This window comes from Microcaecilia unicolor, chromosome 11 (assembly GCF_901765095.1).
Source record: "Microcaecilia unicolor chromosome 11, aMicUni1.1, whole genome shotgun sequence".
Classification (NCBI taxonomy): domain Eukaryota; kingdom Metazoa; phylum Chordata; class Amphibia; order Gymnophiona; family Siphonopidae; genus Microcaecilia; species Microcaecilia unicolor.
Window position 1 is genome coordinate 31242810 of NC_044041.1, and position 12770 is coordinate 31255579.

The window sequence follows — 12770 nt, forward strand, 5'->3', positions numbered from 1 at the left end:
CCATATAAGTCTGCCCAGCACTAGCCCCAGCTCCCAACCACCAGCTCCTTGATTTATATCTGTCTTTTTCTACCTTGATTTGTATCTGTCATTTTCAAGGCACAGACTGTATAAGTCTGCCCAGCACTAGCCCCAGCTCCCAACCACCAGCCCCTTGATTTGTATCTGTCTTTTTCTACCTTGATTTGTAACTGTCATTTTCAGGGCACAGCCCATATAAGTCTGCCCAGCACTAGTCCCGCCTCCCAACCACCAGCCCCTTGATTTGTATCTGTCATTTTCAGGGCACAGACTGTATAAGTCTGCCCAGCACTAGCCCCGCCTCCCAACCACCAGCCCCTTGATTTGTATCTGTCTTATTCTACCTTGATTTGTATCTGTCTTTTTCAGGGCACAGACCATATAAGTCTGCCCAGCACTAGCCCCAGCTCCTTGATTTATATCTGTCATTTTCAGGGCACAGACTGTATAAGTCTGCCCAGCACTAGACCCGCCTCCCAACCACCAGCCCCTTGATTTGTATCTGTCTTATTCTACCTTGATTTGTATCTGTCTTTTTCAGGGCACAGACCATATAAGTCTGCCCAGCACTAGCCCCAGCTCCTTGATTTGTATCTGTCATTTTCAGGGCACAGACTGTATAAGTCTGCCCAACACTAGCCCCGCCTCCCAACCACCAGCCCCTTGATTTGTATCTGTCATTTTCAGGGCACAGACTGTATAAGTCTGCCCAGCACTAGCCCCGCCTCCCAACCACCAGCCCCTTGATTTGTATCTGTCATTTTCAGGGCACAGACTGTATAAAGTCTGCCCAGCACTAGCCCCGCCTCCCAACCACCAGCCCCATGATTTGTATCTGTCATTTTCAGGGCACAGACTGTATAAGTCTGCCCAGCACTAGCCCCGCCTCCCAACCACCAGCCCCTTGATTTGTATCTGTCATTTTCAGGGCACAGACTGTATAAGTCTGCCCAGCACTAGCCCCGCCTCCCAACCACCAGGCCCTTGATTTGTATCTGTCTTTTTCAGAGAGAATTGTGCTTTACTTCAGAAATGGTAATACTGTACCTGCTTTTTAATAAAGGTCTTTTATCTCTTCTCATCTAAAACTTTTCTGCTGTTGCATCAATCCCACATTTTCATATACTCTAGCATTATCTTCTCTCATTCTGAAAAGAGACAAGTTGGTCCCCATTATGAATGTACTACTTATATGTAGATCACAGAAACGTCATACATTTCTAGGTAATTTTCAGAACATGCAGGAAGCTTGCAGGGCCTGAAAGTCAATTTTGAAAGAGAAACAATCTGCAAAGTGACTCTTGGAAAATCCAAATGACCACTGGGATTCTTTTTTTCTTAAAGCAACATACTTTGCAAATTCTAAGAGTATGGTTTAACCCATATGGTTTTTCCCAAGCCTGCTTTGCCTCTGCCCTAAAGAGGTGAAAGGACAATTTTCAAAGGGCATTTTCAACAGGAATCCCTTTGAAAATTGCTCTCTAAGGGCTCCTTTTACAAAGCTGCGCTACCAGCTCATGAGAATAGAATGGGCTTCTTCGCATTCAGTGCACTGCTAATCTGTAGCATAGCTTTGTAAAAGGAGCCCTAAGATCGTAAACTAGTCAACAGAAAGAAAAAAAGTATAGTATAAAATAGTTCATTATAATAAGATGCATATTTTCTGTGTTTCAAAATAGGGCAGAGTATTCAGATTCCAATATATGGAAATCTTATGCCCATGCAGAAAAGAAAATTTTCAGAGTAGACTGTTGGACAATATTGCGTAGGATTCTCAAAGGACTGAACAGAAAATATTCTCTCCATCTCTCAAAGTGAAGTATTGGAAAGACTCTGCACTAAGGAAGCTTGCAGTTTCACCTGCAATGCGTGTCACTGCAGAGATCAGTGTACAGAACCAGTACAGCACAAGGAAGAAAAAAAAAGCAAAAGAAAAGGTTTACATTTTAGATACTTCACAGCTCTTCTTCAAATGTACCAGAAATGCTTGGAAAATCTTTTCAAATATAACTGATTACAGCAACTAACATGATTTTTTTTGTTATTCATTCACTTGGTTTCTCTTAGGCTACAAACGTCCAAAAAGACAGCAATTTTCAAAAGGACATTTATGCAGGTATAAAGCAATTTCTATGTGCAAACTTACCACTCTGAAAATTGCTCTCCTTCAATATTGCTAAATGTTTGCATAGTGTTCTAAAACAGTGGTTTTCAACCCAATCCTCTGGGCCTACCTGACTGGGTTTCAGGCTATCCACAATGAATATGCATGAGATAGATTTGGTATGCAAATGTCTCATGCATATTCATTGTGGAAATCCTGAAAACCCAACTGGCTAGGTGGTCCCTGAAGACTGGGATGAAAACCACGGTTCTAAAATATATGTACTTTTACTGCCTCAAGGGGTGGGTGTTACTGGAGATGTCTTTAGTTCAGGGAAGACAAAACATACACAGATTGCATTTCCAAATATATGTGCATTACTTCCCCTGAAAAAAAGAACGTGCAGAAAAAGTGGAAACAAGACTATGCCAAATTTCAAAATGAAATTAAAGTTAAAAATACACTCACAGATTTGTTGGATTTAGCTTATACTTTTCACTGGTAACTTGAGATTTTAGGTACTGTAAGAATTTCCTTATCCCCAGGGGGGATTACAGTCTTAGGTAGGGGTGGGCAACCCGGACCCTGCAAGCAGATCTTCCCTTTCCGTTCTGGTCCCACAGGACCGAAGAAACATACTTGTCTCAGCCCAGCTGCAATTCCTCTATTTCCCTTCCTCCCCTTGGTTCCAAACATCGCCCCTGGTCTCTCTCTCCCTCACTCATCGAAAGGCTCGAGAAAAGTTCCTGTCTCAGCCCAGTACCAGGGATTAGCTTCAGTGCAGAGGAGCTTTGCCGCCACATGCATGAAGGTTCAGATTCATTTTATTTGATATACCGCTAATACAATGAAAATCTAAGCAGTTAACAATACATCTTTTAAAAAAAAAAAGGGGGGGGGGAGGGGAAAAAATACAAAATTTATCAAATGTACAGTAAACCTATGACTAGGCAGGAACAAAAGGAAGAAACATTTAGGAAAGAAGTACAAATTCTGAAAACAAAATGTAGGTAAACAAGGAAGGAAAGAACTAAAGGATAGGGTAAACAAACCTACTGGCTGAGGCAGTGACTTTTGCCCTAAGGTATTAACTGGATCATAATAGAGCCAGAAAATTAAATAACGGTTACTAGAATCAAGGAAAAGTAATTAAGCTTTTAACTGGGATTTAAAATTCTAGAAGGAACTTTGCAATCTAAGGTAAAAAGGAAAACCATTCCAAAAGGAGGGGGTGACCAGTGGCGTAGCAAGGGGGGGGGGGGGGCGGGAGGGGTGGTCCGCCCCGGGTGTCAGCTCAGGGGGGGTGCTCCCTGCCAGCTCCCCCCCGTCGGCAAATCAACACCCCCCCCCGACCAGCTCCTGCACCCTACCTTTAAAAAGAATATGGGGAGGCGAGGCGCAGCGCCTCGCGCCTGCCCTGCACGTAAAAGAAATGTGGACTGTCGGGTCTTCCCTCCCTCTATCTGTCCTGCCCTCCGCTGACGCAACTTCCTATTTCTGCAAGGGCGGGACAGACAGAGCGAGAGAAGGCCCGACGGTCCACATTTCATTTACGTGCAGGGCAGGCACTGCGCCTCGCCTCCCGATATTCTTTTTAAAGGTAGGGTGCGGGAGCTGGTCGGGGAGGGGGGGAAGGGGGTGTCATCGTGCTGCACCCGGGGGGTGGGGGGGTGCAACGGCGAACCGCCCAGCCCCGGGTGGCAGCCCCCCCCCTGCTACGCCACTGGGGGTGACTACACTGAAAGCAGGTTGATATGGTAACATTATAAACAACTGACCAAAAGAAGATATGCATAAAAGATGCTGTTGGGGAAAGCGAAGTACTCTAGTGGTAAGATATGGAAAAGACTGGCCAAAAAAAAGAAGAAAGACCAGAGGATTTAATCTGATGACACATAATAAGGATTTAGTAGTGAATTGTACAGGAAACAGGAAGCCAATGTTCAACGATGAATTGTGCTGGTCCCACCCCCTCTGATGCATTCCGTATATGATGCTTATGCATCGGGGGGGAGGGCCTAACCAGCCAGACCTTCACGTATGTGGCATCAAAGCTCTGAAGGAACTTTCACCCGGATCCTGAACGGAGAGGGAAGATCTGCTTGCGAACCTTACATTGAGTGAGGAAAAGCGCTGCAAGGGCAATGTTGGAATCAGGGGAGATAGAAAGAGGAACTGTGGCTGAGTTGAGAAAGGTTCTTTTCTGTGGCCCCACAGGACTGGAATGGAGAGGGGAGATCTGCTTGCGAAGCTTGTGGTAAGGGAGGGAGGGAGACACAAGGGGCAATGTTGGGATCAAATAGCAGAGACCATTGTGGTAATAAAATTATGTTCTTTTGGTCCTCACAGACAAAAGTTATATAAATTAGCCCTGGTAGTCAAACCCATGCAGAACATATCCGAAGGACATATATGGGTTTTATGTGTGAAGGGGTTTTATGTGTGCGGAGCCCTGGGACAGTGCTTTACACAACACAAATTACCCTTCCAGGGCACAGTGAAGGAGTCTGCACAGCAGATACTCTAAGGTCATCCTATTTATACTTCCAAGGATCTGCCTGCAGTGCACCAAGATACGACGTAGTCATGTCACACAAATAATATAAGAATGGTAATATAAAATTACTGTGAAGCCCACTTACTCTGAACAGGTTGGGGTTGGAGTACATGGTGGAAGGGGACTCTGATCCCCAGCTGTCTGGTCTGATAAAGAATATTTAATATTGGTATATTCGTGCCCTTTTCTCTTGCTTTTCTGAAAATCCAAAGAAAAAATTTAAAAGACTGTAAACATTTTAGAAAGATACATTTAAAATAATCATTTAATAAAATACAATTAAAGATTTTTTAAATGTTACACTTTTCTGAAGGGTCTGGGACATAACTATATGCACCACTGGCTCAAAATGAAAAGAGAAAAAAATACTGAAACTCCCAGGAAAAAAAAAAAAACAAACAGCCAGTGACTAACCTGCTACATAATTATGTTTAAACACGGATTTCCAGTTGTAAGTGTATACTAAGTTCAACATATTAAAACATCAGCAAATATTCCAAGGTTTCCAGACCATCTGCGTCCAAAAATTGACTTCAAATAATTCAGCAAGGAATATACCAACTCAAAGTTTGAGTTTTAACAGGACAAACTATACCTGCTCTTCTTCAATTCTCCGTTGCAGTGTTTCGATGTAGTGCTGTACTGCCATATAAATAAACCTATACTGTGCTTCTGTCTGAACCATTCCTGACCGCTGGGATCTCACCATCTGGATGGTCTTGGGAACATCAATATCACAGTCTACACCTGAAAATACAAAAATTGTTGAAATAATTTAGCCAAAGATAAATATTGCTATTAAAGGTATAGAAGGTTAAACATTTCTGTTCTGCCTTGTGACACCAACTAATATTTCTGTGACCATAAAAAGAAGCCATAGCCATTCCTCAGGCAGAGGGATAAGTAATAACTAATGGGAAGAAGAAAGGGAGGAAAAATGTATTTTTATATTAAGCTCGGGCCTTTTCATTGGTAAAGCAAAGTGAGTTATAAACAGTGTAATAAACACAGAGTCTGCCCTTACATGAGGAGGCCGCCAGAGGGTGCTCTCCCATGGAAAACCTAAAAATGCCCATTCTGGCCACTAGAGGGAGCCCAAGGGTATAGTCCATGGTAGTGACCAGAAGGAACAGAAAGGGGGTGCTCGTGGCATAGGACCTGTACTTCCCTGGGGAGGCCACCAGGGGGACTCTCTGAGTGGAAGCTGGAAAGGTGGAGAGAGTTCTGGGTGCAGACCTTTCTGGAAGCAGGGGGAGAGGCCTAAAGAGAGGTGGGATGGATTATTGGGCACCCTATAAAAGCCTCCTCTAAGCCTAGGGAGGAGAGAGAAGATGGGGGAACCTGCAACACCCAGAGCCTGAGGATTACTCGCAGGAAGACTGAGAAAAGAGGCCTGCTGAAGTAGAGCTCAAGAGAAAGGTTAGGAGAAGGTTCCCTCCAAACCCAATGAGGTACTTACCTGGTGGGGACCAGGCACTGGGTACTAGGGGTTCTCTCCTCCCTAGGCTTAGAGGAGGCTTTTATAGGGTGCCCAATAATCCATCCCACCTCTCTTTAGGCCTCTCCCCCTGCTTCCAGAAAGGTCTGCACCCAGAACTCTCTCCACCTTTCCAGCTTCCACTCAGAGAGTCCCCCTGGTGGCCTCCCCAGGGAAGTACAGGTCCTATGCCACGAGCACCCCCTTTCTGTTCCTTCTGGTCACTACCATGGACTATACCCTTGGGCTCCCTCTAGTGGCCAGAATGGGCATTTTTAGGTTTTCCATGGGAGAGCGCCCTCTGGCGGCCTCCTCATGTAAGGGCAGGCTCTGTGTTTATTACAACAGGGACAACAGGGTCTTTACCTGTCCCCAAAGGGCTTACAGTCTAAGGGGTCTACTTACTAAGCAATGATGTATGTCTCTCTGTTCCCTGTCTAGAGTCTAATACAGTGCGGAATATAACATTTTGTGGATAGATAAAGAAAGAAAGAAAGAAAGCTGCATTAGGGCAACAGCACATATTATTTGCCAGTTAATAAGCTGTGTTACTTGCCACTGATGTAGTTTAACAGAAAAATGTCCCTCTATAAACATGCATTAAATAATTAATAAGCCGCAAATCATGCAGAGAAGCTCATTATTATGCAAAAAGAGCAACGCAGTTTGCAGTGAACCTCAGCCTGCATTATTCATTGAAAGTTACCTCTGCCTCAGCACTGGCCCACTAACATGTAAGCTAATGTTCCCAGGGATGCACTCAAAGGGCCATCCCACGTACTTCCAAAAAAAAAAAAACTTCCCACCCCGATACTTCAAAACAAATGGAGGTTCTCCCCCACCAGACCTACCTCTGATAACTAGTTCTTTAAATAAATTGGAAGTCCGACCCTCCACCCCTACCCTGAATGCTACTATTACTACTACTACTATTAAACATTTCTATAGCGCTACTAGACTTACGCAGTGCTGTACAAATCAACATGAAAAAGACATTCCCTGCTCAACAGAGCTTACAATCTAAATTGGACAGACGAACAGACAGCTAGGGGTGGGGAAATTGCAGTGGTAGGGGTGATAAGTGAGGGTGTTGAGTAAGAGAGTCATGGTTAGGAGTCGAAAGCAGTAGAAAGGAGGTGGGCTTTAAGCCTAGACTTGAAGACAGCCAGAGACTGAGCCTGACGTACTGGCTCAGGGAGTCTATTCCAGGCATAGGGAGCAGCGAGATAGAAGGAACGGAGCCGGGAGTTAGCAGTGGGGGAGAAGGGGGACGACAGGAGACATTTACCCAGCGAACGGAGTTCACAGGGAGGAGTGTAGGGAGAGATGATGAGAGCGGAATGCTCCCCTCTTGATGTCACCTACACCTCTAGTGATAATCTCATGGCAGTCTGACTCTAGTGTAGTACCATAATATTACACATTGTGCTGCCTGGACACCTAGCTGTGAACATGGAGCCACCAAGGGCAGGAGAGTATGCCCAACCCTCCCCCCCCCCCCCCCCCCCCCCCCCCCACAGTGACAGGGATGGGATTTTGCATTAATTCAAAGGCCTGAGGATCGCAAGGGTGGGGAAGAATAGTATGTATGTTCCTTTCTGTTCTCCACCCAGAATTGTAGATGGCGCGGTCTAAAAATACTTTAAATAAATAAATAACAGTGATGTGAAAGTCCACTTTATTCAAAAGGATGTGGGGTTGGAATGTGGCCACCATGGGAACCTACATATGTTTTATTTCATTACACTTGTACCCTGCTAAATCTAAAACCTTTGTTCATGCAAATACACACACACACACAAAGGAGAAATTAGATCTTACCTGCTAATTTGCTTTCCTTTAGTCCCTCCGGACCGGACCAGGATTGGACTGATGGGTTGTGCTCGCCTACCAGCAGGTGGAGACTGAGAAAAAACTCTGACTCTAGAGAGCCAATAGGAGCCCTGGCCATGTGACCTTAGCCTCAGTATTTGAATAACAAAGCAGGAAAGAAAGAAAGACCTTCTGTGCCGTATGGAATCCTAGCAGCCACAAAGCACTCGGCAATGCCAAGTATCAGAGCTCACCAGCAACTCTCACCAGAGAAGTGGTATGGCCCGATATGTATTACAGCTCACCAGCAACTCTCACCAGAGAAGTGGTATGGCTCACTTGTACTATAGCTCACCAGCAACTCTCACCAGAGAAGCGATATGGCTCACATGTAATATAGCTCACCAGCAACTCTCCCCAGAGAAGTGGTATGGCTCACGTATAATATAGCTCACTCGCAACTCTCACCAGAGAAGTGGTATGGCTCACTTGTCTTATAGCTCACCAGCAACTCTCACCAGAGAAGTGGTATGGCCCACTTAAGATTTTATATATATTCCATCAACTGAGCTTACCAGCAACTCTCACCAGAAAAGTGGTAAATCATATTTAAGGTTTTATAGATATTCCAGCAACTGAGCTCAGCCACAACTCTCACCAGAGAAGTGGTATGGCGTATTTAAGGTTTTATAGATAGATTCCAGCAATTGAGCTCACCAGCAACCACCAGAGAAATGATATAGACCACGTAAAGTTCTGTATATATATAGTATTGTTCCACGAATCGTAAAGGAATGAATACACTTCCTACTGAATACACTTCCTACTTAATAAAAGAAGCTAAAGAGTAGAGAGAACATGGGAGGGGCCTGGTCCGGTCCGGAGGGACTAAAGGAAAGCAAATTAGCAGGTAAGATCTAATTTCTCCTTCCTTAGCGTCCCTCCGGACCGGACCAGGATTGGACTGATGGGAAGTACCAAAGCAGTAATCTGAAGGGAGGGACCCTATGAAAACTGCAGAGAAATGTTCATGCTGCATAGGCCACCTGGCGACAACTAACATGTAGTGTGTCCCAATGAGCAAAATAAAATGAAACTAGGACTAAGTTGCCAACTTACCAATGTGCACCGAGAGCACCAAAAATCGCCGTAGTAAGAATAGAGCCCGCTTCTGAAGTTGTGGAATATGTTGTAATACGCTGTGGAACTGCCCTCTCAGCAAGAAGAGAAATAGACATTCTCATTTCCTTGATCCTTCGCGATATAGCGGGTTAGAAACAATGAAAAACTTTTACGCCTACTGGCTAGAAGGACAAAACCAATAAGAAAAAACCGATTGGGAAAGGTGAAAACTTTAAACTACAGCAGACCGAAAAGAAGTTACCAACCGTAGAAGTATTCCACACATAGATCTACTTGCTGCAATGGTTACTAGGAAACACTGCTTGAAGAGGAAAACTTTATAGAAAAAGTTATGGCTACTAGAAAACAGAACTTTAAGAGTCTGTTCACCTAGTTCACCTAGCTGGTGGACGAAGCGGGGGGTGCAGGACTCCTTTAAGAAACCGCTTTGACAGTGGATGCTGCATAAGCGTGCGGTTGTCAACAGTATCATGCATCACTGATAGAGCTGCCAAATGAACTCTAATGGATGAGTAAGACAGACAAGATTTCGCAAGATGCAGAAGACATTCCAAAACATGCAAAATGGATACTGTTTGTGGAATGAAGTGGCGAGAGGAGCACCACAGAGTGAACTGTCACCACTTTGATTCATAGGACTTTAATGTAGATTTCTGTCTGGAAGCAATTAAAACTTGAAGTACTTCCTGCGAAAATATCAAAGATGTTGCGGACCCAGTAACCACGCCATAAGTTTGAGTGACTGGGGGTCCGGATGTAGAAGGGTGCCTTGGTTCTGCGTAAACACCTAGTGAGATGACGGAAGAAACGCATAAAGAAGGTTGAAAAACTCCTGCTGGACGTTGGCATCTGTCCCTGTCTCCGTCAAGACTGTTGCTGAACGGAAGAAGCAAGAAATGTTCGTGAGCCTGAAGGCAAAAAGAGATAGCCCTGAAGTGTCGCAGTGAGGAAGTAAGGCTGAAAAAATGAGAGTCCATTCACCTAAATGCAGGGTGACACAACTAAGAAAAAATGAGTACAAACTCAAGAGTATACTCTTAACTCCTCCTTGGCGGATGACATAACCCATTGCCATGGCAAGGACCAACATAGCTCTCTCCGCCTTGTTTGTCAGTAGGGAAAACAAAATTCACCCGAAGGTAAAACGAATTGCTGAGGTCCCCCAGAAAAAAAAAAAAATATATACAAACAAGCTTCTGCCAAAAAGTGTACTGCACGAAGCATCCCAATGACAGAACTAAGGTTCTTGAGATAACTAGATGACACTTAAATAGCGCGATTGATGACCCTGAGATTCGCAATAGGATGAAGGAAAATTCCTTCTTGGGCATTAGAAAGTAAAATTGCATTCTGCAGAATAGAGCGAGGAAATGGCCGAAGGCCCAAGGTCACCAAGAAAAATATAAACTGGGATGTTTGCAGAGGAGACAAAAGACTGTGCGCCAACCTGACTAAACAAAGAGAAAATCAGAGATATCTGATGAGAGATCAAATGAGAGATCAAATGAGAGGCCTGGCTACAATCACCACCCAACCTAGAGACTGTAAGAAATGCAACACCCGGTGCGTGACCTGAGAACTCTGCTGATAAGACTTTCTCCAATTAGGCAGTCGTCTAGGTAAGAATGAAATGACCCTAAGAGCGCAATGAACATCCTCTTAGATCTATAAAAGAACGGAAGAGAGAGTACTGCTGAAAATGACCGGTTAATGCATAAGCAAAAAACTAGCCATTCTCTGGATCCTGAGGAGAAGAGGAAGGGTGATCAAGGACACCAGTTAAATAGGGCTACAAACTCCAACCCTATCTCTATGGCGTTCCATAGTTGGGTAAGTTCTGAATATAGAAAGTTCTGAATATAGGAGTCCACCAGCTATGGTAGTACGCTCCGGACAGAAAAAAAAAAATTGTCCCAGTATGAACGTCTGATTCACCGGCCTGTAATTTCTTGGATCTCCCTAATCCACATACCACTAATCCACGTACCACGGTCATGCGTCCTCCCTCACTAAGATGTAGATTGTAAGCTCCTTTGAGCAGGGAACGTCCTTCTTTGTTAATTTGTACAGCGCTGCGTAACCCTAGTAGCGCTCTAGAAATGTTAAGTAGTAGTAGTAGTAGTACCAGATTCACACCCAATAGATATATGAATGTTGAGCTTGTTTCAGGTTAAAACACCGAACCTAGGCCCAGGGTCCCCAGTGTTCCTAGTGGTGAACAGCCATGGCAAATATTGTATGCGTTAGTTTGCAGAATTACTGCAAAGCCTTGCTTTTGGAGCAGATATTTCTGTTCGATACTCTCGTGAGAGGTTTTTTTTTTTTTTTTTTTCTTTAATGCTGTTCTGGCTGTAGAAAGGTGGACATTTGAGCTTCCCCAGAATGGCAAAACTTATGTACCTATGCCCATTAGATAAGAATGCTGGACTTGATGGACTTTAGGTCTTACCCAGCATAACCATACTTATGTACCTATGGCATAAATACACAGGAAGTGAGTGAATCCCCTTCCAATTGAAAGAACACTCTGGAGTGAAGGCGCATAGAATGAAAATGAAAAAAGGACAAACTTGGAAATTACCTGTAACGAAAAAAGTGAAGTTGTGCCACAGCCACTTGGTGAAGGCAGTGTAGACAAGACTGTATCTGAATTCAAGAAAGCTTGATATAACATCAGGTCTCTAAGGAAGAGGAAGAGATAGCAGATGGTATGTATAGGCATACTGGACCAAACCAGGATGTTTATAATCTGCCAATGCTGAACTGATAAGAGTAAAGACAAACACGAGTAGATGGTTTGAGGACCGTCCACTATCTTTAAGTGAAAGGATGACTTTATTCTCCAAGTGACCATATGTCCTGTAAAAACCAGAAGAAAGCTAAAATGAAATATGAGAGGCTTCAAGGCAGTTGGAAAAGAAGGGAAGACATGAATAAAGCATGCCTGCTAAGGCAGCTGAGTGATTGGGAGCTTGGTAGACAGGACTGTCCCTCAGAGAATATGAAAGAGCTGATATATCCCCATGGCATCTGAACAATATACTGTATGCCTCTAGAGAAGGCTTCTTAAAGTCGGAAAAAGAAAACACTGTATAACACTACAGCCATTGAGAGTGATTGTCTGTTAAGTTCTTAAAACACTATATAACATCATAGGCATGGAGTAAAATGCTTGAAAGGAACTAAGATATTATGGTCAGAATTGCAAAGTATCAATCAATTGACTCTTAGACAATGTAGTCCTATTCACCAGGGAATGAGAAAGACAGAAATTTACTCTATGCCTATAGAGAAAGTTTCTAAAGTTCTTAAAACACTGTATAATACTACAGCTATTGAGGAAAATGCTTGAAATGAATTATGATATTATGATAAGATGTAGATTTTCCACCAGGCAATGAAAAATGACTGAGCACCAGAAAAAACTAATGTTAACAGCCCCGTGATACATAGAAATTTAAAAGAAGAAAAGCTTGTTATATATCCATATATGAAAGGAGCCCCCCTTTCAACCAAATATTGCCTGCTGATGTGAAGAGCATTTTAGAATACGCCGTTCAGCACATACAAAAGTGTACACATCTTGGAGCCGAACTGCTCTATGAACTGCAGCCTTACCTTCAGCAGAGAGATCCCTGACTGATAAGATGGAGGGA

The 12770-nt window shown here is 43.7% G+C and overlaps 1 protein-coding gene across 1 annotated transcript in view; it reads right to left on the reverse strand.

Moving 5' to 3' along the window:
* The window catches only part of PTPN11 (protein tyrosine phosphatase non-receptor type 11), an 82306-nt gene that overhangs the window by 2881 nt on the left and 66655 nt on the right, over positions 1 to 12770 (reverse strand). The window contains 3 exon segments of the mRNA XM_030217524.1: positions 1069 to 1169; positions 4768 to 4880; positions 5278 to 5429. Of these exon segments, the coding sequence (XP_030073384.1) occupies positions 1100 to 1169; positions 4768 to 4880; positions 5278 to 5429 (335 nt within the window). The 3' untranslated portion in view covers positions 1069 to 1099.